This window comes from Tursiops truncatus, chromosome 12 (assembly GCF_011762595.2).
Source record: "Tursiops truncatus isolate mTurTru1 chromosome 12, mTurTru1.mat.Y, whole genome shotgun sequence".
NCBI classification, from domain to species: domain Eukaryota; kingdom Metazoa; phylum Chordata; class Mammalia; order Artiodactyla; family Delphinidae; genus Tursiops; species Tursiops truncatus.
The window spans coordinates 10737742-10764713 of record NC_047045.1 but is presented as its reverse complement, the minus strand read 5'-3'; the positions used below and the strand labels follow the sequence as shown (position 1 = coordinate 10764713).

The 26972-nt window shown below is 43.8% G+C and overlaps 1 protein-coding gene across 4 annotated transcripts in view; it reads right to left on the bottom strand.

The window, feature by feature from the left end:
- Positions 1-26972, bottom strand: part of CD109 (CD109 molecule) — a 151919-nt gene that overhangs the window by 72349 nt on the left and 52598 nt on the right. For all 4 annotated transcript variants that reach the window (XM_073789350.1, XM_073789352.1, XM_073789351.1 and 1 more), the window contains 3 exons: positions 23246-23476; positions 17137-17262; positions 2298-2337 (listed from right to left, as the gene is read on the bottom strand). In XM_073789350.1, coding sequence (XP_073645451.1) covers positions 2298-2337; positions 17137-17262; positions 23246-23476 — 397 coding nt within the window. The remainder of the gene's footprint in view (positions 1-2297; positions 2338-17136; positions 17263-23245; positions 23477-26972) is intronic.

The following is a 26972-nucleotide window of genomic DNA, read 5'->3' as shown; positions in this document are numbered from 1 at the left end:
GGACGGGGGAATTGCTATGGACACTCGGGCCTGTGAAACCTCCCACCGGTAGAATCTAAACTGTATCCACATGCAAAGCCATCTGAGTGCTAGCAGGCCAGGGTTTTCACTCACCTGTCACCCACCAGTGTGCACTTACTGCTTGTTAAAATACTTCCATATCACTCGGTAAATAGCTACTTCTGAGCAGCCCCTTCCCTAGGACTTTTTTCCAATTTGGTTACGAAAAGCACATCCCGAGACCCTAAGACTCTCCTTTTTCTTCAGGGTGACACACATGCAGTCACAGAGAATCCACGTCCTTTGAGACCATCAAAGGTAAATGTGGTGACAGTCTAACGCGATGGATTACTACGAAGTTGTGTCCTAGGATTTCTAGTTAATAACTAAGATAGGGCTACAAAGTAATGATGTTTTTCTTGTGCAACAGGTACTGGTTCCTGAAGGTAACCCTAAAATTAGAAACCCCTACTTTGGTTGGCTTTATACAATGAGGCTATGAAATATTTTATAAATAGTAATATTATTTAATATAAAGCACCTCACTGGAGTAAAAAAAAATTTCATTTCCTTCCAATCTATAGAAATATTCCTCTTCTCTAACTTCGCTGACCCATGAAATAGATCCATCTCATAACAGCGCATCTCACCATTCAATTGACGCAAGAGAAGAATCAAGACGACCAATAAGTCAGCAGAACAGGACAGACCTCCAGCTCCAGGCGAAAGACCCTTGGAGTGCCAAGATGCTCTGAGGCCCGAGACCACTCCAGGACTCTGACCCTCCTCCAAGGTCCTGGCCACTCAGAGGTAGAATTTTCTTAGACCAAGGAAATTAAAATGTCCCCTCCTCAAACATCACAGGTTGGCAATCAATTGCCCCTCCACTACATACCCCCTTCAGCAACATACAGCCACCCAGCACCGCCTCTGCATGAAACAAAAACAGCCTATAGAAGCCTCAGCCACCTCTGATGTATTCCTCTAGATCGGGGCTGTCCAAAAGAAACAAGATCTGAGCCACATGGTGTAGTTTGAAATTTCTAGTAGCCACATTTAAAAAGGAAAAAGAAGCAGGTGAGATTAATTTTTGTAGTATTTTTACCTAAAGCCATATATCTAAAAGATTATCATTTCAATATGTAATCAATATAAATAATTATTATTAATGAGCTATTTTTCTTTCTTTTTTTATACCGTCTTCAAAATTTGGCATTCTACATGCTTAGAGCACATCTCCATTTAGACCAGCCACGTTTCAAGCGTTCAGCAGCCAACATGGTGAGTGACCCCTGAACCGGACAACACAGCTCCAGATCGGGAGTCAGTAAACAATGACCAGCACGAGCTAAGAACGGGTTTTGCATTTCCAATTGGTTGGAAACAATCAAAAGAAGACTGTTTCACGACATGGGAAAATTATATGAAATCCAAATTTCCACGTCCATAAATAAAACTGCATTGGATCACAACCACTTTCACTTACATACTGTCTATGGCTGCTTCGTGCTACAACCGCAAAGGTCAGTAGTTAAGACAGAGCCGTGTGGCCCACAGAGCATAAAGTTTTACTATCTGGCAATTAACAGGAAAAAGCTTTGCTGCTCCCCGTTCTAGGTGATCATGAGGCTGAGCTGTGACAGTGCTGTATGGGATTCATGGACCAGAGCCACAAAGGGGCAAGCAAACGACTTTCCAGAATTTCTACTGCCTGAATGAGACACAATCTCAAAAAGTAACACAAATCAGATGAAGAAGCTTGTGTGCAACCTCAAAACAGCTGTTCAAAGTACAACTAATTGTGGGGTCCTATGCCTTCACTCTCCGATTTCCTGCCTCTCCATCCACCAACAAAACACTTGGGTCGCACGTTGCTTACATCTACGTGTTTCCAAATGCGATATTACAAATGGGGCACCTGCAGGAAGAGGATTTACCCAAGTTAAACCCTGTCTTCACCAGTGCTGACCAAGTGAAAGATATGGGAAATGACTGTGGTTATGCTTTAAAAGAAAACACCGTACAAAATTTTAAATATGTTATGATCACAACAAAGTAGAAAAACAGAATAACTATACATACAAAGAGCAGGATAATGGGACTACGGCCAATCTTATTCCTACTTTACTCTTTATAAAGAAAAATGCTCAGACCTATAGGAAATACTAGGATTTTACCTGGTAAAAATCCACTGGGATTTTTACTTTAAATAATACATCTCTTAGAAATTTCTCTTATCTATCTCTGTGGAAAGTAATAAATGTGTTTTCCATCAAAATAAGTTGAAGAACTCTTACCATATTCTGAAACCTGAAATGACTGATAATATGTCTGGTCCTATTGGGAAGAAGAAGAAAAAGACAAGAAAGTATATGAGTTCTTATTTAATTACTTTGCTTGCTTGTTTACCTCACAAAAACATTTAGAAAACATTTTTAATTACATTTATAATTATTTAACGAACGACACAATTTATTTTAACTTTGTAGAAGTTTATTTTCAGTTATCTGCAACATGCAGTCTGTGAATTTCATGAGTTTTTCTTAACAATCCACTAACATAACAAGGTGACCTGTCTCTTTAATTCACTGCAGGTCATTGAAACAAACCGCTTAACCTGACTTCCCTCATTTGTGAAATGAGAACAAGATTAAATTAGATAATTTAGGAATTTATCAAGCAAGGGGAGCACATGTCAAACTAACAGGAAATGACTTCAAATTTGGTTTGTCTATCCCTATCAAAGCAAACCAATGAAGAATATATAAAATAGTCAAGAATGCAAAATCATCATGGACCAACACCCTTTATCTTCCTAATTCCTTGAAGTATTTTCTACTGTAACCCTTAAATCAGTACACTTTACCCTATTTTTTTTTTTTTTTTTTTTTGTAGTACGCGGGCCTCTCACTGTCGTGGCCTCTCCCGTCGCGGAGCACAGGCTCCGGACGCGCAGGCTCAGCGGCCATGGCTCACGGGCCCAGCCGCTCTGCGGCATGTGGGATCCTCCCGGACCGGGGCACGAACCCGCGCCCCCCACATTGGCAGGCGGACTCTCAACCAGTGCGCCACCAGGGAAGCCCACTCTACCCTATTTTAACAGATACTGTTAATTATTTGCTTTTCCAGTGTCAACAAGAAAACGTGTGGCCTAGAATATTTTTTTTTCTCCAACTCCTCATATTTCTAATTCTCCGTTCCTAATCATACGTAACACATTAAATAGAACCACTTCAAGATAGCTAAGAAATTCCACCAATGAAATGTGTATTCCAATTCTGATTCCCTAAGTTTATCAAAGCAAATACACAGATGCAGCTACAAGATACTGGCTTTTTTAAAAAAATCATATTTGTTTAACCTAAAGTAACTGTACATCACCTAAACTAACATGATAGTATAAATCAACTATACCTCAATAAAAAGTAAATAAAATTTTAATAAATAAACTGTACACCAGCAAACTATTTTTTAATCCTAAAAGAAGGATACAGTTCATTTCAAAGTATAAGACAAATATAACTACTTATATGCCAACAAAATAATTGTCTAAAACCTGGCTTCAGTGTTGGCATTTAAAGTAGTTCCCAAAGTATTGGCCCAAACCATCAAGCGCCTCCTTGGGACTTCCCTGGTGGCCCGGGTTCGATCCCTGGTCAGGGAACTAGATCCCACATGAATGCCACAACTAAGGAGCCCACCTGCCACAACTAAGACCCGGTGCAACCAAGTAAATAAATAATAATTATAAAAATAAAAAATAAAATAAATAAAGTAGATCCCAAAGAAACTGTGTTGATCAGTCTTTAAGAATCTCCACATTTGTCACTTCTATCTTAAAGTGTTTTCATGTCATATAAAGGAATGTTATAAATTACATGTCTTTGATTCATTTATAAGTTCTGATTTGTCACCCTCAAAAATTAAATCAAGAAGGCAATCTACCTTTAATACCTGTTTTACTGATAACATAAGAATTCTAGTCGTGGGACTTCCCTGGTGGTCCAGTGGTTAAGAATCTGCCTTCCAATGCAGGGGACGCAGGTTCAATCCCTGGTCGGGGAGCTAAGATCCCACATGCCACAGTGCAAGTAAGCCCATGCACCACAACTACTGAGCCTGCGTGCTCTGGAGCCCACGCATGACAACAAAAAGATGCCGCAACTAAGACCCGACGCAACCCACTGAATAAATACATAAAAATAAAATAAATATTAAAAAAAGAATTCTAGTCTTTAAATTACTTTTTTGCTTTACAAGTGAGGTAAAGCACAGGTAAGGCTGTGGAATAAGCAATTTAACAACGATGATGTCTGTTCCTCAAGTTAAGTTCATATAGCAAACACCAAGTGAGTACTACATGTAAAACAACACGTGAGGCTCTGTAAAGGTTAATTACAGTTCTCAGCATCAGAAGTTCAGTCTAGAGAGGGAGCAGACACAGTCCGGTGCAAACCTGCAAGGCTGACAGTGCCCTGGAGTGTCATGCACTGTGCTCCTTCTCTCACTCTCCCCTATACTTGACTTACACACACTTCCACCTCTGCCCATCTTCCAAGACTTGGCTCAAATATTACTGCTTCTCTGGATCCCCAATTTAAAAGTAATCTCTATGCCTCCATGCACTTTCGTCCTCCTTTCTTTGTCACTTTTCACCCTGTATCCTGAATATTTAGGTACATGGCTTATCTTGCTGCAAGTTCTTTGAGAGCCAGGTCCATGTTACACCGCGGTTTTATCCTTCATAGTTTATCCCTTGAGTTGCCAACCTAACAGACTGCCTGATACCAAAAAAGTTCTCAAATAACATGTACTAGACTGAATAAAAAGTGCTAGCTTTGGCAAACGTGGAAAATCAACTAATTTGTTTGGGCCTCCTTTCAACAGCCTTGAAACCAACTTTTAGGCAATTATTTAACAAACAAGTAGTTACATTAGTTTACATTTGAAATAAAATTCTCCCTTCCTGCCTCCTACATTACCAGTCATCCCTGACAATTCCTGGATTTTCCATCTCTCTGGTTAGTCTCCTCCCCTTCATTCAGTCTGTAAACACTGTCACATCTTCTGTTCTCCTGGTACTCTTATCTTTCTGACTTGTTGCGTTAACGGTCCTTTCTTTTCTGATCTTGAAATGTTGGCCCTTCGCATCCTGAACCCAATGCTCTTGATAAGTGAGCTCATCAACGCTCATGGTGTTAACTGTCATCTCCACGCTAAACACTCCTAAACCTTTATCTCTGGCCATCCCTCAAGCTGGAGATTCAGACTCAAATCCACCTTCGGGACACCTCCACCTGAATGTTCTACAGAACATCCTGGACTCCTTTATCTGGGTTCAGCCTCCACCAGGGACCTTTTCTTGATCGCCTCTCCCCGTGCTGGGTTAGAGCCCCTTCTCTCCCATAATACCCTGTGTATCACTCTATCACTTTACTTAACACAGTATACTACAATTATCTGCTTTGTGCCCATCACCGGAAACAGACTATGAAGTCACTGGGGGCACAGCACCTAATTCAACATGCTTTCAAGGTTTGTTGAATGAATGTATGTATTAATGAAGGAACGCATTGAATTTTGTCCCCGGGCTGGTTCTGATACCGGAGGCTCATCACATTAGCCTCAGTTATTGTACAGCATCTCCTGCAAGAAACTGAAATAACCTTCATACTATCCTGCGGAGGTACAGCCATTTGTCAAGTGACCCATGGTTTAAGTTAATTAAGTAAGGAGGCCATTGGACTGATGGGGCTCTCATGCTGTGGGTGCCCTACGTAAACAAACCAGGATCTAAGCCTGTGGATGCCTCACGGTTATGAAATCAAAATGCTAAGGACAACCAATCAGAAACAGTCACCTAGGCTTTAAGCTATGGTCGATCTATGATGTCCTTTCTTTGCTTCCACCTTTTCTCTATAAAGTCTCTCCACCTCTTGTCTGAGGGGACTCTCCAACCACTTCCAGTCTGGCACTGCCAATTCCAATCGATTTCTCCTCAAATAAACTCAAATTTTTTTAATATGCTTCAGTATATCTTTTGAGATTTTGAGGTTTCCAGCGTGGTCTTTGGGAGACTGTAAGGTTTTTGAGAAAGCAGGATAAAAAAGCCCGTGAAGAGATCAAGGGTTTGGTCTTAGATATGAAGAATTATATCTTTTCTGTAAAAGAAAAGGATAAGCATGAGATGGGTGCAGACAAGATAGATCTGTAAATGTGGCAGAGAAATTTAAAGAAACTCCTATCTGATGACATGTGTTTTCTTTACAAAGTAGAAAGGGAGATTGTCTACTGAGAGTGAGGATGGAGAAACCAGAATCTCCCCAGAAGATAGCATTTTCCTGAATCCCTTCCCTCATTAGAAAGAATCACAAATATTCTGGTACCCATCAAGACTGGAGCTAAACATCCAAAGAGCTGAAGTTGTTCTGTACCCGATAATTACTCATAGTGAGAGGACTTGGGAAGAATGGATCTAACCAACAACCAAGACACAGACTATATTGTCTGTGACACAGGGCTCCAGGCGGAAGGAGCCTGGTGCAGGCATCCTATGCCACAAGCACATTCACACCCTAAGAAGTTTCACCATTTGCAGCACCAAATACATTATGCTGTACAAGGGACAAACTGGTTTCCTTAGTAGAAAAGTACGAACGAGAAGCATGCTCTCTTTTAAAACAAACAAAAATCACTCATTTAACCCTCTCTGTTGCTACTGAAAGGGCAAAGAGTTGAGGTCTTCAAAGACATGCAACATGACCAGCTTTCTTAGGCACCAAATTCAAGCAAGAGGAAAAAGCAGAAGTGTAGCTATAGCTTTGTACTGAATGGGAAAGGCACCCTTGAGGCAAAATAATTCCATCTGCTGCTCATTTCTCCTTTTCTTACTCCACCCAGCCCCTCAGTACTCATTTCAGGCTCCACCTTGGTACCCAGTGTGCTGCCGCCAGCAGTTGGAGTCCAGTGAGTTACAGAGCTCCTCTGTGTCACTGACAAGGAAGCATCATACAGGACTACACACACATCACATGAGTATCAAGTTGCTGCCTTTGAGGTTGTACAATAATAAGATAAAATAATTGGATCCACTGCACAAAGGGTGTCCAGGACATCCCTGTACTTTCTGTGAACCTACTCAAACAAAAAGTTCTTTTAAAAATTAATCTTCTTACAGATTCACAGACATAGAAAGTAAACTTATTGTTACCAAAGGGGAAAATGGGGGGGATAAATTAGGAGTTCATGATTAACAGATACACACTACTATATAGAAAATAGATAAACAACAAGGACCTACTATATAGCACAGGGAAATATATTCAATATTTTGTCATAGCCTATAATGGAAAAGAATCTGCAAAAATGGATATATATGTATACATAACTGAATCACTGTGCTGACGCCTGAAACAAACACAGCATTGTAAATCAACTCTACTTCAATTTAAAAAAAGAGATGCAACTCTAAAAGGAAAAAATTAAAGTCACAGAACTAAAACAAAAAATTAATCTTATGGCTCATAATACCAAGATTATACAGTCTGCCAGGTGACAGCGAGCTAATCCTTAGTAAATACACTAATGGATACTACATAGTTCCCTACCAGGCAACGCATATGCTGTAACATGAGTCTCCTAGGCTCAAACCCTCAATTCAAAGTCCTGGCTGTTGTGTTCAGCATCTGAGACATTTTGAAAACAATGCAATGTATGAGGGAGCGACACGTGTGGCAACCGAAAATCATGTGACAGAGGTGGGCACCCTCCCCGCCAATGCATCCAGACAGCCCTGTTGACATCTATGTTCAACCAAAAAAGTGACTGTCTTGAAAGAGCAATTGCAGCATATATTAAATAATTTAACGTTCTAGAGCTGAAAAGTATCAGGAAATCTAGCTTCTAGCCCTGACCCTACCATAACACCACCTGAGCCCAACCAGGTCACTAAGATTCTTCCTCCATCAAAGGAGGAGATGAGTCTGGGTTACCTCTAAGATCCTCTCCAGCACCAAAACCCTGTGAGATGCGCTGACGGACTTCTCAGACTCCCCATTTCACCGATGATCAGGACACGCTAAAATCCGATACCAAAGTTTTCTGACTGAAGAGAGGGGTCGGTAAGAGACATGTGAAAGGAAGGGCAGCCCTAGGGTAGCTTCTGGAGGGAAAGAACAAGACAAGGAACTCCTGACATATATTAGCTTGGAGCCAGAATTTAATTAAATGCGTGCCCCCCAGGGACTGACAATTAGCAGATCAAACGACCCAATAAAGTCACAGGAATAATACGGCACAAAACTTGCGCGTGCATCTTGAATTTCACAAGAGACCAGGATATTCAGTTCTTGACTGAAATCTTTTTTAATCTTCAAAGTCAGAAAGTCCAGAATATTAATCCAAAAGACCTGTTTCCTACTGGCTCACAGGTGCCCCAAGTACACAGCTATATACTGCACGTAACCTCAGAATGAAAATATATGAACATATCTCTACTAAGTTGTAGTCTCATATAGAAGACTGGGACTATAGGTCATAGAGCGTCACAAAGGATACAATGACCAGTAGCAACAGTCTAGGAGAAACTGTTCAATCACTCCATTCACTCATTCTTTCATCCCACAAGCATAACTGAGTTCCTACAACAGGACAGAATAAATGTGGAAATTAATCACACAGAACTCTTGTCTTACAGATGCACCCCAAGTGCCCATCAACAGATGACTGGCTTAAGAAGATGTGATGTGTGTGTGTGTGTGTGTGTGTGTGTGTGTGTGTGTGTATAAAACGGAATACTACTTAGCTGTAAAAAAGAACGAAATTCCATTTTCAGTAACGTGGATGGACCTAGAGAATATTATGCTTAGTGAACTAGGTCAGAGAAAGATAAATACTATGATATCACTCGTATGTGGAATCTGAAAAATAATACAAATGAATCTGTATACAAAACAGAAACACACTCACAGACATAGAAAACAAACTTATGGCTACCAAAGGGGAAAGGTGGAGGGGGGAGGGATAAATTAGGAGTATGGGATTAACAGACACAAACTACTATACACAAAATAGACAAGCAGGGCTTCCCTGGTGGCGCAGTGGTTGAGAGTCCGCCTCCCAATGCAGGGGACACGGGTTCGTGCCCCGGTCCAGGAGGATCCCACATGCCGCGGAGTGGCTGGGCCTGTGAGCCGTGGCCGCTGAGCCTGCGCGTCCGGAGCCTGTGCTCCGCAGCGGGAGAGGCCACAGCAGTGAGAGGCCCACGTACCGCACAAAAAAAAAAAAAAAAAAAATAGACAAGCAACAAGGATTTACTGTATATCACAGGAAATTTTACCCAATATCTTGAAATAACCTATAATGGAATATAATCTGAAAAAAAGACAAATCACACATGCTGCACACCCTAAATTAACACAATATTATAAATCAACTATACTTCAATTAAAAAGAAAGAACTTGAGTCTTCCGGGAACTCACAGTCTAATAAGTAAGGCAGTCATATTCTGTTAAGCTACACTAATCACGGTTTGGAAAGATGAAACGAATTCTGGAAGTTGATGGCGGCGATGTTTGTACAACAATGTGGATGTATTTGATGCTACTGAACTACACACTTAAGAACGGCTAAGACGGTAAATTTCATGTATACCTTAACACACCGAAAAAGGAAAGAAAAGCCTACACGGATCAGTAAGTGCTGTAGAGGTGCTGGGTAGAAGGACCTATGGAAGAACGGAGAATGAAGTGCTAGCCTCCACCAGCTGACATGCTCTAAAAAATCCAAATTCTAAAACTAACTCCTCCTTCCTTTCTTCACTGCACATGCAAGCAAGAACTTACGGTCTTTCCCCCCAAAAGCAGCCTTCTTTCAAGCAGAGGCTAGCAAAAGGATTTTGGAAGCCACATCCACGTTCCAGAGAAGATGCACTGTTTGCTGACCTGTCACAGGCAGCTCCATGCTCTGTTCAGCCGTGATCACCTGCCAGGCGATCACCAGATGCCACTTGTGGAGCGTTCCAAGCTCAAGAACTGTCCAAACGAATGTGTGCTCTTTTGCAAAGGACGATGGCTTCAGAAAAACCCTGACAGCACAAGCAAACTGACCAGGGAACAGCTGAGCAGAAAGATAGATAAGGAGCATCTGAAAGGCTACAAAAAGCCACGCAGTGCCCCTCTACCTGACGTTCCACAACAACTAGCTCAGGAGAAAGGAGACGTCATCGTTACAAACAAAGGAACAATTCAGTGCAGACTGCCTCTGAACTACACAACAATTTTACACCCACAAACTAGCACACAGGGCTCCGAAAAAGTCATCTCAGGCCTCGGGGCTATCACGCTTTCTACCTTCTATTTCTCGTCTGCCAGCCCAACACTGGCCTAAGATCAAAACAAGGGCTGAGAAACTGCGGTCAGCTGCAGCCAGAAGAGACTGAGAGGTCGTCTGGTTCAGGGGTTCCTACGCAGGCTGTGTACCCAGATCTCCAGAAGGGCTGCTGTAAAAATTGAGACCGTGACCCCAAATCTGCTTTAGAAAGTCTAGGCTGCCAGGGGGCCGTGCCGAGCTACTCACCTAGAGGGGTCAAGTAAGCAGCTCCGTCTCACCACCAGGGAGTTCCAAGAACGAATCAGGGGCGTGCCTTTTCCACTACCCACCACCGCCTCTCACTGGAAGAGACAGAACCCGAAGATGCCTAGCTGTGGGCACACAGCAGCACTTCTCAAATCGTGGTCCTGAAAACAAATAGGATTTCCTAGAGTGCTAATGTAAAATGCAAACTCCTGGGTCGCTGCCTGCGATACTGACTTGCCGTCTGGGGGCGGGGCGCTGGGCTGCGCAACTTGAACGAGAGCTGCCATCGGCGGGTTCCCAGGCACACGGCTGCGTGGGAACCACGGCTAAGTCCCAGCAGCGGGAGCTGTACCAGCCACTCTGGGAGGAAAGACACGCTGTCTGCTCCCAAGGAAGGAAGGTGCAGGGCTGCGATATCCAGAAGCAGGGCTCTCTCAGTGCTCTTCCTTCGGGTCCTCAGAGGAATGTGACACCGATGCTTGAGTCGCCCAGAGACCTGAAACTCTGGGCCAGCCAAGGCTGCCCAAGGGAGAGGGCAGTGTGGTAAGATCCCTCCTGCCTCCTGGGAGCCTGGTGCTCAGACACCGGCGCCAGCCTCTCTTTTAAAGAACCTCTAAAACTGCCTTCTAGTAACCTGGAATACAATTTATAATCAAAGACGCCAGAAAATTTGCAACTAAATCCGGAATATACACACAACAGAAGATGCGTCAGCCTTAAAAAGGGAAGGAAATTCTGACGCGTGCTATAACCTGGATGAGCCTTGAAGACGTTAAACTAAGTGGAATAAAGTCACAAAAAGACATACACTCTATGAGTCCACTTCTTTGAGGTACTTAGAGTCGTCAAAATCATACAGACAGAAAGTAGAACGATGGGCGCCGGGGACGTGAGGGCAGGGCTGGAAGGAGGGAAACGCGCAGTTATTGCTTCATAGGTACAGAGTTTCCGTTTTGCAAGATGAAAAGAGCTCTGGAGATGGATGGTGCACAACACTGTCGCAAAACATTGTGAATGTATTTAATACCACTGAACTGTACACTTTAAAATAGTTAAGACAGTAAATCTCCTGTTATGTATATTTTACCACAATTTAAAAAATAGGGAGGGAAAAAAAACATTTGCAACTATTTGGGAGAACCAAGGATACCAGTCAAGAGATAAGGCAACTAGAGAAATACTACAAAAAACGAAAATACAAGCGATGCCTGACTTTTAAAACAAATCATCTTCCCAAGGTGTATTTGTAAGATGATTATCAACTTAGAGCCCATTTCCCCACTTGACCTATAACAACTCTGTAAAACACGTGTCTGTGGAGGGGTATTATGGCTAAAATAAACCCCTCCCCTCTGCAGGGAGGGTCTGCTGCTCCAGAAAGTTAAGGGAGAACTGATGGAAAAGGGCCTGGAGATGTGGAAGGGACCAAAGTGTGGGAGAGCCGGCAGGGATGGTAATTGTCCCCAAAGCAGCAAAGAGTAAGTCCCATCCGATGCAATCATATAGATTAAGTATATGCATAAATAGCACACAAAAAAGTCAGAGTTCTTACTAAATTTTACTAACTTTAAGAGGGCTTAAAAATAATAATCATCAAGACTTGCTTTATAATAATGCCACTGATTACCTGCGTGTCACTACAAATCAAAGCTCTGGTAAGTCCTGTATACATTGTCCTCCAGTAGTAATACTAAAATCAGGCCATATTTTTTCTAGAGACAAAATGGGATTTCAAAACAGTCTCCTGAAAATAATTATTTTCCCCTCCCTAAAATTTATACTAAGCATGGTCACTGCCTTGGGAAAATAAAAATATGGTCCATAATGGTGGACTGTTTAAATGATAAATATATTTCCTCCATAATAATTATTCACAGCTAAAAGGAAAAGAGTTTAATAATAAGCAATATAGAGTCCCTGAATGCTGTGCAGGAGTCAAGGAAAGATAAACCAGAGACCAAGGCTGGATCCAGTCTGCTTGTCATAACATTTCTTTGACTATACTGACCTCTGGTGGCCATTGGAGGAGTCTTTTTTTTTTTTTAATAACGGGGCTTATTTTCCCTTAGTTGTGTGCCTTCACATTGTATCACATAGGGGGGCTCCTTTTACAATGTATATGTATATTAAATCATCACATTGCACACTTTAAATATCTTACAATTTTATTTGTCAATTATATCTCAGTAAAGCTGGAAGGAAAAAACATGATATCACCACTAATAAGTTCCTGATCAATATGCCTGTCTTCAAAAAGATAAAGATGTTTGGGGCTTCCCTAGTGGTGCAGTGGTTGAGAGTCCGCCTGCCGATGCAGGGGACACGAGTTCGTGCCCCGGTCCGGGAAGATCCCACATGCCGCAGAGCGGCTGCGCCCGTGAGCCATGGCCGCTGAGCCTGCGCGTCCGGAGCCTGTGCTCCGCAACGGGAGAGGTCACAACAGTGAGAGGCCCGCGTACCGCAAAAAAAAAAAAAAAGTGATCAAGAGACTGGCACAACATTGTAAATCAACTATACTTCAATAAAAATATATATATTTTAAAAAAAGATAAAGAAGTTTATAGAATGTGGAAAAGGGGACATTATATTTAGTTCAAGACCAATGACTATGGTAAAGCTTTCACGCATTCATTTAACAAGTACTGACTTCTACCTTGTGCAAAGAACCGCGCTAAGTCTCCAAGACACAGGGGAACAAAACTCTGCCTACCGACCTCATACGGCCTCTGCGTATCAGGTCCTGCCAATCAAGCGACAGGAATGGACTAAGAGAAGCACAGCGTGCTACGCAAACGTCCAGAGGCGCTAGGCCATCAAAGATAATGCCTGAGGACAAAAGCAAGGAGCTAGAAAAACAGCAGAAAAACAGGGTTCCAGGCAGAGGGAGCAGCCTGCGTGGAAGGCTCTGGGACAGGACGGACTGGCGAGTTTAAGATACTTAAGGAATAATACATCTAAAGCATAGAGTTCAAGGGTAAGGGTGGCCCTTAACAAGGCCAGAGAGGTGGGCAAGGACCAGATTTTGTGAATTTTTTTTAATTTTTCAAGCACTTGAATTTCCTTAAGAGCATTTATCTTTTTTTCCTATTAAAGCAATAGGACAGGTCAAGTCCACAAACTACTGAATGAGAAATCCGGTAATTCTTTCACCCTGCAGTCTCACATCTCCCAGCCTTTCTCCACTATTCTAGTCTCCTCTCTCCCCTGGTACATATTCTGTGTACCACTCACTGAACAAAGGAATCCCAGAGAGGCTGCTACCCACAAGGCTGAGACCTGGTCACTGTGCAGAGGTGGCCTCAGAATGGGCCAGCAATGGACATCTGACCCAGTGACCCATCTGCGGGCTGCCAGCCACCCATGCAGAGGCTTGCTTGTAGTACTCTGAGGACATGGTTATTAGGCTAAGCCAGTGCGCTCAGTCCAGATCTGGACCAGAGAACACCCTAGAGGCTGCAGAGAAGCGAGGGGAATGGGGCCGACCACAAGGACAGAGGAAGCTGCTGGCCCCAAAGCACAGGCGCTCATGCTGACAACAGACCATCTTTATCCCCAGGCGGCCTGAGTGAGACTCGCTCCTTGGAGGCACCTGACGGGCCTCACTGACTGAGCGCCTCACAAGTCCTCTGCTATTGCACCACCTCGTGTTCTTCTGTCACCCTTGTGTCACTTAACTTTGTCATAATTGTCCCCTCCCCACAATAGTCTTTGAAGACAGAGATCAGGTGTTAGGCTTCCTGGTATCCTATCACCGCACTGTAAGCCCTCAACACATATTTGATGGAGGATGGTAGATGGATAGATGGACGGGGGGATGGATGAATGGATAGATGGATGGATGGATGGACAAACAGCTGATTCCTGGGGAAATGATAATGAAATCAAAACGTGGGAACAGAGAATAGTCCTAACTCCTTAAAACTCACAACATGCCTCCTAATCTGCAGCTCCCAGCATCCTCGACGTGCTCCAATCCCTCCGTTCTCCCCAGTCCCCAGACCCCGGGGCTCTCCTCCACCTTCCCTGCCTCGACACAAACCCTCCTCTCTCCTACGTCTCACAAACACCTACTCGGTCCGCCTTTTCTACAAGCTCCAATGTCTGGTCCCCCCGGCGTTCATCACCCCCGCTCTCAGCCCCCATAACTCCTTGTACGCTTTCTCACTTCCTCTGTGGCACAAACTCTCCACGAGCCCAGCGTGATCCTCGTCTTCATGCAGACGCTCAAAAAACATGTGCTAAGGGGACCTAGTTCTGCTTTTAAAATGTGGCCCCCGAAAATGCTAACTAAAGGAAAATTTTTTAAGTTTTAATTTATTAGGTACTTGGTACTTTTATCTTACCTCAGGCCACCCGCTAATGAATGACTAAGTGGCTCTCGAAGGAGGAGGGAGAGGACATTTTTCGAAGGGGACACTTGGTGACATCTGGAGACATCTCTGGTTGTCACGACTTGGAGGGAGGGGACAGCTGCTACTGGCATTTAGTGGGTTATGGTCAGAGATGCTGCTAAACATCCCACACTGCACAGGACATCCCCGCAGCAAAGAATTTTTTACCGTAATGTCAAAAGTGAGAAGCCCTGTTCTAATAGAATTTTTAAAGCTCTCATGTATATACATTTTAATAAATTCCAAAAAAAATTTAGAAATATTCAATGAATCTTCAAACACCACAGAGTGATGCACCAGAGAAAACCCGAGGCGGAGACACGGAGGGCGTTCTAGTGCCCCTGCGCTGTTAGACCTCGGAGCCATGGGAGTTGGCAGCAAATCCAGGAAGTAAGCGGGGGAGCTGGGCAGAACGAAGCATAGGGGAGCAGAAGACTGATGTAGCTGTTACGGTCACTAGAGTTTTGTTGTTGTTTTTGCTTTTGCTTTTAACATCTTTATTGGACTATAATTGCTTTACAATGGTGTGTTAGTTTCTGCTGTATAACACAGTGAATCAGCTATATGTATACGTATATCCCCATATCTCTTTGCTCTTGCGTCTCCCTCCCACCCTCCCTATCCCACCCCTCCAGGTGGTCACAAAGCACCGAGCTGATCTCCCTGTGCTATGCGGCTGCTTCCCACTAGCTATCTATTTTACATTTGGTAGTGTATATATGTCCATGCCACTCTGCCACTTTGTCCCAGCTTACCCTTACCCCTCCCCGTGTCCTCAAGTCCATTCTCTACGTCTGTGTCTTTATTCCTGTCCCGCCCCTAGGTTCGTCAGAACCTTTTTTTTTTTTTTAGATTCCATATATATGTGTTAGCATATGGTATTTGGTTTTCTCTTTCTGACTTACTTCACTCTGTATGACAGACACTAGGTCCATCCACCTCACTACAAATAACTCAGTTTCATTTCTTTTTATGGCTGAGTAATATTCCGTTATATATATGTGCCACATCTTCTTTATCCATTCTTCTGTCAATGGACACTTAGGTTGCTTCCATGTCCTGGCTATTGTAAATAGTGCTGCAATGAACACTGTGGTACATGACTCTTTTTGAATTATGGTTTTCTCAGGGTATATGCCCAGTATTGGGATTGCTGGATCATATGGTAATTCTATTTTTAGTTTTTTAAGGAACCTCCATACTGTTCTCCATAGTGGCTGTATCAATTTACATTCCCACCAACAGTGCAAGAGGTTTCCCTTTTCTCCACACCCTCTCCAGCATTTACTGTTTGTAGATTTTTTGATGATGGCCATTCTGACCAGTGTGAGGTGATACCTCATTGTGGTTTTGATTTGCATTTCTCTAATGATTAGCGATGTTGAGCATCCTTTCATGTGTTTGTTGGCTGCATGAGCTGCTTGTATATTTGGGAGATTAATCCTCTGTCCGTTGATTTGTTTGCAAGTATTTTCTCCCATTTTGAGGGCTGTGTCTTCATCTTGTTTATGGTTTCCTTTGCTGTGCAAAAGCTTTTAAGTTTCATTAGGTCCCATTTGTTTATTTTTGGTTTTATTTCCATTACTCTAGGAGGTGGGTCAAAAAGCATCTTGCTGTGATTTATGTCATAGAGTGTTCTGCCTATGTTTTCCTCTAAGAGTTTTATAGTGTCTGGCCTTATGAAATTAGAACACTCCCTAACACCATATACAAAAGTAAACTCAAAATGGATTAAAGACCTAAAGGTCACTAGAGTTTTTAAAACAAAGATAAAGTAGGTTAGACCAATCTCTCATCAGAAGTCATTACTCTGAGACATAAGATTTGCCAAATAATTGCTATGTACTCATTACTTAGTTTTAAAATATTCAATGTGTGCAATAACTAAATACAATAAATATTTAATCAGCTTTATACTAAAATGTGAAATGTCTTAACCTTCAAACGTTGCATTATATAAAAAGACAACAATGATTGAAACTCTAATATGTTATAACACAGGCTAACCCATTGCTAATAGAAGTAAATTAAAAATAAAACCACTTAGATTATCTAGATACTCAGATTAATGTTTTTCTGTTCACTAAATAAATGACTTCAGAGATATTTTCCCCACTGGACCTATTTAAAACATTTTAACATTCCCCCTCAAAATGTATTTATACTCACATTCACTTGAACTTGGATGGACCAGTCACCAAGCATTGGATGGGAAGATAACTGGAAAGTTTTGGAAACGACTCCAAGATCACTTTGTTCTGACAGCCACTGTTGGATCAAATTTGACTTGGGATCCTACAACGAAAACCATGCATGTTAACGACATAAAACCCCCCGTCTGATGTATCCAACCTAGTTACGAATACGGCCCTGCAGTCCTCCCAGGCACATGCAAAGTGTGGGACAGAGGGAGTTCTTGGAAAATGTCAGCTCTATGCTACCAAAGACGATGAATAAAAATTACTTCTTTTCTCATATTCTCCTGAGAGCATCTTTACTCTGCTCCACCTTTTAAATCTTGGCACGTACTTCCTTCTACATGAAACACTACAACGTGTACCTCACCAGACCTATGCTGCTGCTGGTGGTGTCGCTGAGAGAAAACCCCGCTGTAGGGATAGCAGGCCCCTGTAACAAAGGCACTGTGCCTTATCACCACCACTCACACGTCATTCAGTCACTAGGATTCCCCTACAGCACAGGATTATCCTCCCATTACAGCTGAGAAAACGGGTGCCCAGAGGGGTTAGGTAAGCCCTCGACCACAAACAGCTGGTCCAATATCACAGCACCAACATATGATGGAACTCAGGATTCAAACCCATGTGTCTTTTGACTCAACAAAAGTTGTGTGCTTAACCAAGGGGATGCATGAAGAACACCTGAGTCTTCCCAGGGTCTCCCAGAGCACGCTGCCTCCATCCAATCCCATCCCAGCCCCGTCAACTCTGTCCCTTTAACATCTCACGTCCAGCCACCATTTTCTAACTATCGCAACTAACCTCTCTCCTCCAGTCTTGCCCCTCCAATACATCTTCCCCACTGCCAAACACAAACCTGTGGCTGGGGCAAAGTGGCTGAAACACCAGACACCGTTCCTGGCAGATTACAAGCGATGAGCAAACACTCGCTATGACCAGTGTATCAGACCACCAGGTGACGATGGCTTCTGTTTGCCGGCAGAATGAGATCTACACTCGTCTGCGTAGTTTACAAGACTTAGTCAGCTGACCCCATCTACATTTCTACGCACATCTTCCTCCAAACATACAGACCTGTTTGCAGTTCGCCCCAAACGCCCATGCACCCAGGCCTCTACCATTGCTGCATTGAAGGCCCTTCCTTCCTTGTCCAGATGGTGAAATAAGCTCCAACTTCCTGCCCTCTACACATGCCTCCAAGAGGCAGAAGTGGCCACTCCCTGGAGAAACCCCAATGCGCCCGGAGTTTACCCCCCTAACATGTACTACTGTTTAAGGTTATCATTTGTTATCTGGGTTTTTTGGTGTTTTTTGTCATTGTTACTTTTTTTTTTTTTTTTTTGCAGTACGCGGGCCTCTCACCGCTGTGGCCTCTCCCGTTGCGGAGCACAGGCTCCGGACGCGCAGGCTCAGCGGCCATGGCTCACGGGCCCAGCCGCTCCGCGGCATGTGGGATCTTCCCGGACCGGGACACGAACCCGCGTCCCCTGCATCGGCAGGTGGACTCTCAACCACTGCACCACCAGGGAAGCCCCATTGTTACTTTTTGGTTTTGGTGTTTCTTTGTTCCCTGGATTATGAACTCTGGGATCAAATTTTTTCCCTGATTCTTTTTTTTTTTTTTGAATTTTATTTATTTTTTTATACAGCAGGTTCTTATTAGTTATCCATTTTATACATATTAGTGTATATATGTCAATCCCAGTCTCCCAATTCATCCCATCACCATCCCTGATTCCTAATCTCTATCCTCTGACTCAAGGTAGCGGGTTGGCCTTCTGGTTATTAGAAGCCAGAGGAAACCTCCCTCCGCAAGCAGGGGAGACTGTGTAAGTCGGGGTAAGTACAATGCTGAGAACTGAGTAGGAAGTGGTCTAGGAAGGCAGAAACTAATTGTTAAAACCAAAGATCAGGGGGCTACCCTGGTGGCGCAGTGGTTAAGAATCCGCCTGCCAATGCAGGGCACACGGGTTCGATCCCTGGTCCGGGAAGATCCCACATGCCGCGGAGCAACTAAGCCCGTGCACCACAACTACTGAACCTGCGCTCTAGAGCCCGTGAGCCACAACTACTGAACCTGAAAGCCACAACTACTGAGCCCATGCACCTAGAGCCCGTGCTCCGCAACAAGAGAAGCCACCGCAATGAGAAGCCTGCGCACCGCAACAAAGAGTAGCCCCCGCTCGCCTCAACTAGAGAAAGCCCGCGTGCAGCAACTAAGACCCAACGCAGCCAAAAATAAATAAATATATTTTTAAAAAAACCAAAGACCACAAGCGGGTCAAGAATAAGCAGGTCACCATCCTTGGCAAGCCCTGGGGCAGGCAGTGCAGTCAGAGCTGGCTCTCCTGCCCCTGTCAAGACTGGGATGGCTACGGAGCTCAAAGGATCAAAAATAAATGAAGAAATACAAAGAGCTAATAAATATATGCTGTCTAAGAATTAAGGGAATGCAAATGAAAACAATGAAAGGCCATTTTTCTTCCATCACACTGACAAAAATAAAAAATGATAATAATAATTCCCAGTGTCACTTAAAATGTAGGGAGAGAAATGTACGTAGTCCGCCGATGTATTATTTTGGTGAAGGTACACATTTCTCCCACAACCCTACAAACAAAGGAAATCCAAACTGAAGTCTTCGATGACCTGGAGGATATGCAGGGCTGGGAGTGAATGAGATAAATCCCTCGTTTCCCAAGCCTGTCTTGGACCTGGGCATATCACCCACAAGGAAGAGACAGAGAATGTAGAAATGCCAGAAATCCTTACAGAGCACATGAGGATTTGAACAGGCGACGCATGGTGGCATCACAGCAGAGCCCAGCATTTGCATGTGGTCACCTGCTACTGGGATGCACACAGGACAGCCAAGTAGGATATGAACAGTGCCCCTGTCACAGCCTGAATAGCCACGTGGCTGGAGACACTGGGAAAGTGGCCCCTCCTTGAGGTGGCCTGTGTCAGCCACCTCAAGCAATAAACTCCCTGGCTGGAGAAGGCAAATATTTCCGCCAGTCCCCAGAGTCCTGGATTACGCACAAGGTGTGTGCCTAGCATGCAGAATTAAAGACATCAAATCACTTAAATAAGGTGCCACCACTGCTCCAGGCCAAAGTGTCAGAGCACAGGCACAGGGCAGACCCCAAGCTAGCAGCTGTGCCCACAAGATCACTCACCTATACCAGGAGCAACAACTTCTCAGGAAGGGCAGCCAGGGTAGAAAACAGCGTGCCAGCTGACATCACACGTTGGAGACACTTATTTCCGTAGTGTAAGGACAGACTGGCTGCAGAAAGCCAGAATTAGGGGAAGAGGTTTATTCCACCATAAAGAGGTCCCTGAAGCCCCTTTGCTTCCTGAGAAGGTCAGTTACTGGGTCAGGGAAAACACCCAATGATCCCAAAAGAACACTGAACATGCCTGAACATGCTATGATGGTCAATATTTTAGCCACATCCTACAGTCAGTCATTCTTGGCTGGGCAAGATGGGCCCCAAAAAGCGGGCCTCCTGTAGTTCCCAGATGCCTTCTCCACACTTGCCTGCAGGTGGTGCTGTGCTAGCGAGTACAATTTCATCCAAGTCAGGGGCTCTCGTTACACTACAGTCCCACTTTGCTCCGGGAAGTTTTTCTAAGAAACCACCTGTCCCATACTGAAAGATGTAGAAAAAGAAAACATCCCAGTCTGGTGAACCCTGGCCCAAAGGGCTCTTTTCAGATGGAGGAGCGCAGGGTGTGGGCATTCACATCACTGCTCTGACCCATGAGTACTGTGGTGAGCACGGCACCCACATGTGCATTCCCTCACTGGTCCCAAACACAGTGGGTTCCGGGTAGAACTCTCCTGCCCTGGCCAAGGGGACCACCCAGCCGCCATGCCAGCGGGATCCCTCAGGACCAGAAATAGCAAGGGGAAGGGCTCTCTGTGCACTTCTGGGAAAGCCAAATGTGACAGGCCAAGTCCAAAATCGGAGAGAGGAACCCAAAGAATCCACAAATCACAATCAGCAGGGTTCGTTCTGGGTTAACGCTTACAACAGACAATTGATCCAGGGCTGATTTTTATTCGCCTGAGACAGAAAGAGGCAGATCGACTGTTAACAACCAGACAGGCAGACAGTCACTTCTAAATCCTCCATTTACACAGAGCGTCTAGTAAGTGCTCAGTATTTGTGGATAAATGTTGAAGGACCGTATGAATGGCATCCCTAAACTGCTCAGAGAGTTCCATGAATTTAGAAATGCTATTCGCTACGGCGACCTGCTTTATTCCAACACAGCAAAGGCAGACGTTCACAGAGCTGCTGACTCTGAAATAATACCAGTTCCATTCAAGAAGCATGCCAACCAATGTGATATTTGCTATAAACACATCTTGGCTTCAAGTTATATGTACACATGTTTGCTTGATTTTTGTTTGTGTGTTTGTTTAGCTCATAACAACAACAAAAACTAAGAATAGGAAGATACTGAACGAAAAAGCCTAAATTTGCCTTCCATTCTGTTATTCCTCAGAACATTTTTTTTCCTGTGCCACATCTTCTTTTTTGTTTTTAACATCTTGATTGCAGTATAATTGCTTTACAATGGTGTGTTAGTTTCTGCTGTATAACAAAGTGAATCAACCATACATATACATACATCCCCATATCTCCTCCCTCTTGCGTCTCCCTCCCACCCTCCCTATCCCACCCCTCTAGGTGGTCACAAAGCACCGAGCTGATCTCCCTGTGCTGTGTGGCTACTTCCCACCAGCTATCTATTTTACATTTGGTAGTGTATGTATGTCCATGCCAGCCAATGTCCTGGGACTGAGGGGATTTTCCAGTACTAAAATCAAGAGAGTCCCAGCAAACTGGTCACCCTATTTCTATGTCATTGGTCAAAGGTCTAATACTCTCCTCAGCTTAAACGTAGAAAACCAGGTCCAGCCGGATGTCAGTTGCCTCCAGCTTGGCCCTCACTGGAAGCACTCAGTTTGCCAACCATGCTGCCTCCAGAGCCCAGAGTACTCAGGCAGAGGAGGCCAAAAGATTTGCTGCCAGAGGGGCTCTTAGTACAACAATAGCTAATGTTTAGTGAGTATGTTCTATGTGCCAGGCACAGTTCTAAAGGCTTTACTTGAATCATATCACATAATCCTCACAAAAACCTTTACAAGGTGTTATTTTTACACATTTTACAAATAAGGAAACCGAGGCTCAGAGAGGTTGATTAATTTCCTCAAGGTCACAGAGCTAGCACCTCTTCTTCTTAGAGCAGAGAGTGATCCTTTTAAAATGTTAACTCAGATCACGTCATGCCTCTCCTCAGAATTCTCCAGTGAATTTTCATTTCACTCACAGTAAAATCCAAAGTCCATATCAGAGCCGAGAAAATCCTGTATAGCCCCTCATCCAGCTGACCTACCTGTACCTGATCTTATCTCCCTAATATCTGTCCCCTCACTTCCTGGGCAACAGTGCACTGCAAGCTTGTTCCCCCAATGCACCTAACAAGTTTCCACCTCAGGGCCTTTGCATATGCTATTCCCTCTGTTTGTGGAGGCTCATTCTTTTATTTCCTATAGGTCTCTGTTCAAATAGGACTTCTCTAACAACCCTATAGAAAACAGCAAGTACAAACACTCTCTCTCTCTCTCTCTCTCACACACACACACACACACATACACACACACACACACACACACATACACACACACACACACACACACTCTTTTTGTATATATCTGTATGTTTATTTATTGTCTGTCCACTACCCACTGGAATGAAAAGTCGATTTAAGCAGGGACTCACCTTCTGTATCGAGGACACAGAAGTTTAATAAATGTTTGACAAATGAATTAATCAATGAAGAAGCCAGGACCGGAACCCAAGCAGGCTTGACTCTGGAGCCTAAGCCCTTAACCCAGTGCTGTACCATCCCCCTTCCTAGAGAAACCATCCCACTTTGGGAGGGAAGCTTAGCCACGTGAATCCTAAGACATCCCAGTACCAACCATGTGAGCAGAACTTCCAAGAGAGCTTCAGTGAGACGGCTTTGAACCCCCAGCTTTATTTCTGTCTGGCACTCACCTTAATTAGAATGTTTAAAGAGGTTTTGTACGGCTTAAAATCTGAGAAGAGTGTAACAACACGAAACTTCACTTCTTGCTTTGGTTTATACAGGGGCTTGTCTGTTTGAATGAAGACAGTCATTCTCTTGGTCTCAAATGATAAGCGCGTACTATTCGAGAATAAAATCTCATCCTGGGCACGTCCAGTGACATGGAGCTCATAAATCTCATCACCACTGTTCATAGGCAGCTGGGGGGAAAAAAGACATCAGATGTATCAAAGTCTCATTGTTTTACCTCAAAAATGTTTTTAACTGTAAGTGAGAATTGAAACTTTAAATACATAGTATTATCAAAAGTAATCACGACGTTGAAAAATGCATCCCTCCTCCTAACCACCAAAATTAAACAATTTGTTTTCTCTCTTTCGACATCCTAGAGTTTGCTCTCCAGTTAAACCACAGGGTTCCTGGACTGCAGGAACCACGTCCCACAGCTCTGTCAGCAGTCACCTTGTCACTTCCTATCCCAAGCACAAACTCTTCCGCACTGACAGTCACTGTGGGTCACAATACCCTTCTCCTCCGTGCCTCGGGTGAAAGGCACATTTGCACAGGCTTTGCTTTCTTGCCATACCCTCTCCAGGATCTCTCACCTGTCCTAGGATGCACTCTCCTCCTGCATCTTGTGCATCGTGTCACAGTCCTGGTAAGTTTGATGGTACCGTCGTTTCACTGTTTCTGTCACTAGTGGAAATCCTCCCTTCTAGCATGAACAGACCAGAAGCCACACTCAGCCTACGCGCACCGTGTCATTCTACCCCACGACAATCCTTTCGGTGGGTGCTCTAACTAATACCAGCTTACACAGCAGGGACCTGGGGCTTGGAAGAGTAAAGGAAGTTGCTCCAGGTCATTGGCTGAGATTCAAACCTGGGATGAACTATATACTACTCTAACAAGAGCCTTCATGTGATGGTTTTAAAATATGTCCAAAATTTCTCTGACCCTCCTCCCTTCAAAAGTCAGAGCCCCTCTCCTGGGCATATACCCAGAGAAAACCACGATTCACAAAGACACACGCACCCCAATGTTCACTGCAGCACTATTTACTATAGCCAGGTCATAGAAGCAACCTAAATGCCCATCGACAGACGAATGGATAAAGAAGATGTGGCACGTATATACAATGGAATATTACTCAGCCGTAAAAAGTAAAAAAAAATTGGGTCATTTGTAGAGAGATGTGCATGGACCTAGAGACTGTCATAAAAAGTGAAATAAGTCAGAAAGAGAAAAACAAATATCATACCTTAACACATACATGTGAGATCTGAAAAAACTGGTATAGACGATCCTATTTACAAAGCAGAAAGAGACAGATGTAGAGAACAAATGTACGGATACCAAGGGGGAAAGGGGGGAGGTGGGATGAATTGGGAGATGGGGATGGACATATATACACTATTGATACTATGTATAAGATAGATAACCAATGAGAACCTACTGTGCAGCACAGGAACCCCTACTCAGTGCTCTATGGTGACCTAAATGGGAAGGAAATCCAAAAAAGAGGATATATGTATACGTACAGCTGAGTCACTTTGCTGTACAGTAGAAACTAACACAACATTGTAAAGCAACTATACTCCAATAAAAATTAATTTAAAAAGAAAAAAAAGGTAGAGCATAATTTCCCAGTGACTCGCCTCTCAAGAGGAGAATGAGGCTGTGTCATTAACAGGACAGCTTCTGCCTGGGTCTCTCTTTCTTGGATTCCTCGCTCTGGGGGAGGTCAGCGGCCATGTGATAAGGACACTCAAGAGGCCTGTGAGAGGCCCACAGTGGGAGGAACAGAAGCCAATAGCCACCACCCACCTGCCAGCCACGTGAAGAGCAACCTTACTGAGGACCCCCAGGCCTGGTGAAGCCTTCAGATGACATCGGCAGCTCAGAACTGCTCGACGACATGGCTCGCAAATTCCTGACCCACAGAAACTGCGGGAAATAATAAAAGTTTACGGCTTTGTCACACCAAAGTTTGGGGATAACAGGTTCCACAAGAATCGATCACTAGCGCACCTGAATTTTAGTTCATTTTCATATTCATAAACCTGAGATTCTGAAACTAACGTTCTGCCTCCGTTTTGCACATAAGAGTTGTCCACAGAGAGCTCCAAGGAGATTTTCCAGAAATAGCAGCCACCAAAAAGCCAGCAACATCGATAAGAATATGAAGGAAACGTAACAAACCACCAATACAGTGGTCAGCAGGAAATAGGGAGAAGAATACTGGTGTTTGCAATTTACTTGGAAATACATTTTAAAAATAAGATCAATTAATGGACGGAGAGATGAGGAGATGCATAAATATGTGATTGAGCAAGTGTGGTAAAATGTTAACAGTAGATTCTCAGTGGTGGTTATAGGAGTGTTCCCTATGAAACTCTTTCAGGTTTTTTGGATATTTGATACTTTCATAGTAAACTGTTAGGAGAAACAATCAGGAACATCACCTTCAAATGACCTCTAGTACTGATGTTTGCTTTCCTTTAATAAATAAACATTCACTGAGGACCTTTGAGCTCCAGGTTGCTCTAGGTGCTTCGGATTCAACATGAACCAAAGGTGTACGCCCTAGAGGGCTGAGAATCTAGCCTGGAACTTGCATCCTTATGTTCTATTCTCTCAAATGATGCTTCAGTCCTCAGATTCTTTTAAACAGAGTCCTTAATACCGCAAGCAGGAAAATATATATGCCAGGAACCAGCACATCATTTGCTTGTATACAGCACAGATTTATAAATAGTTCATGCTTAAAAAATATATTAGATGGAATTTCTCTGTATGATTTGGATATCGTTGGATCATTTTTAGTGGCACAGAGGCCCCAGAACAGAGAGTAGATTGAAGACTGACGTCAAATTAATGATGCAGAGGTCTGAAACTAAAGAGACCTATTAACCACGAGGAGGTCAAAGAGTTAGAAAATTAGAATTAACACAAAAGTGTCCAAACCATTTTACTCTGTCCCCCACTCCATCCTCCTTCAGGGAGTTGACACAAGAGGAGATGGTACTGACTATCTTCCTGCTCCTTTCACTTACCCTAATTCTCGTTTTCAACACTCCCCTGTTAGAAACCCCACCTCTCCCGATGTAAAATTTAGGTGATTTGGGAATCCTCAGAGCCTCAGTGCTAATCCTAGAGCTGGAAAGTCTAGGGTGACGATATGGACTTGTCAGAGTGGACCTGGTGCGCCCCCATGAACGATGAGGCATCGCCGCACAGCTTAGCGTGTCACCATGGACTCCGGCTGTCAGTAGAGACCTTGGTCATCCATTGGGAACAGTAGAGGGACATAATGAGAAGGAGACTGGAGAAAATACTGGGGATGTTAAGCAACCTTTATGAAAGATTCTCTCTGTGCCAGACCTGCAGTGGGTTGTAACCTGCTTCCCACAGTGGAGAGGACCCAGAAGGTAATATAAGCTCTGCTGGTAAATTGCTTCCCACCTGCTTGGGGGACACAATTACCAAAAAGGATTCCCAGAATTGGAAATAAAGGAGTTCCCTAACGAGAGACTTCCTTATCTCTTACACAAGAACCAATTATTTAGCCACAGAGGTTTTGGATCCTACGTGTTGAACTGAGGTCACGGGGCTGGGAAAAGATGTAGTTCCCATATACAGACACTGTCCGGCAGCAGAATAAGCATCTGGGGGTATACAATACCCAGGGCTTAG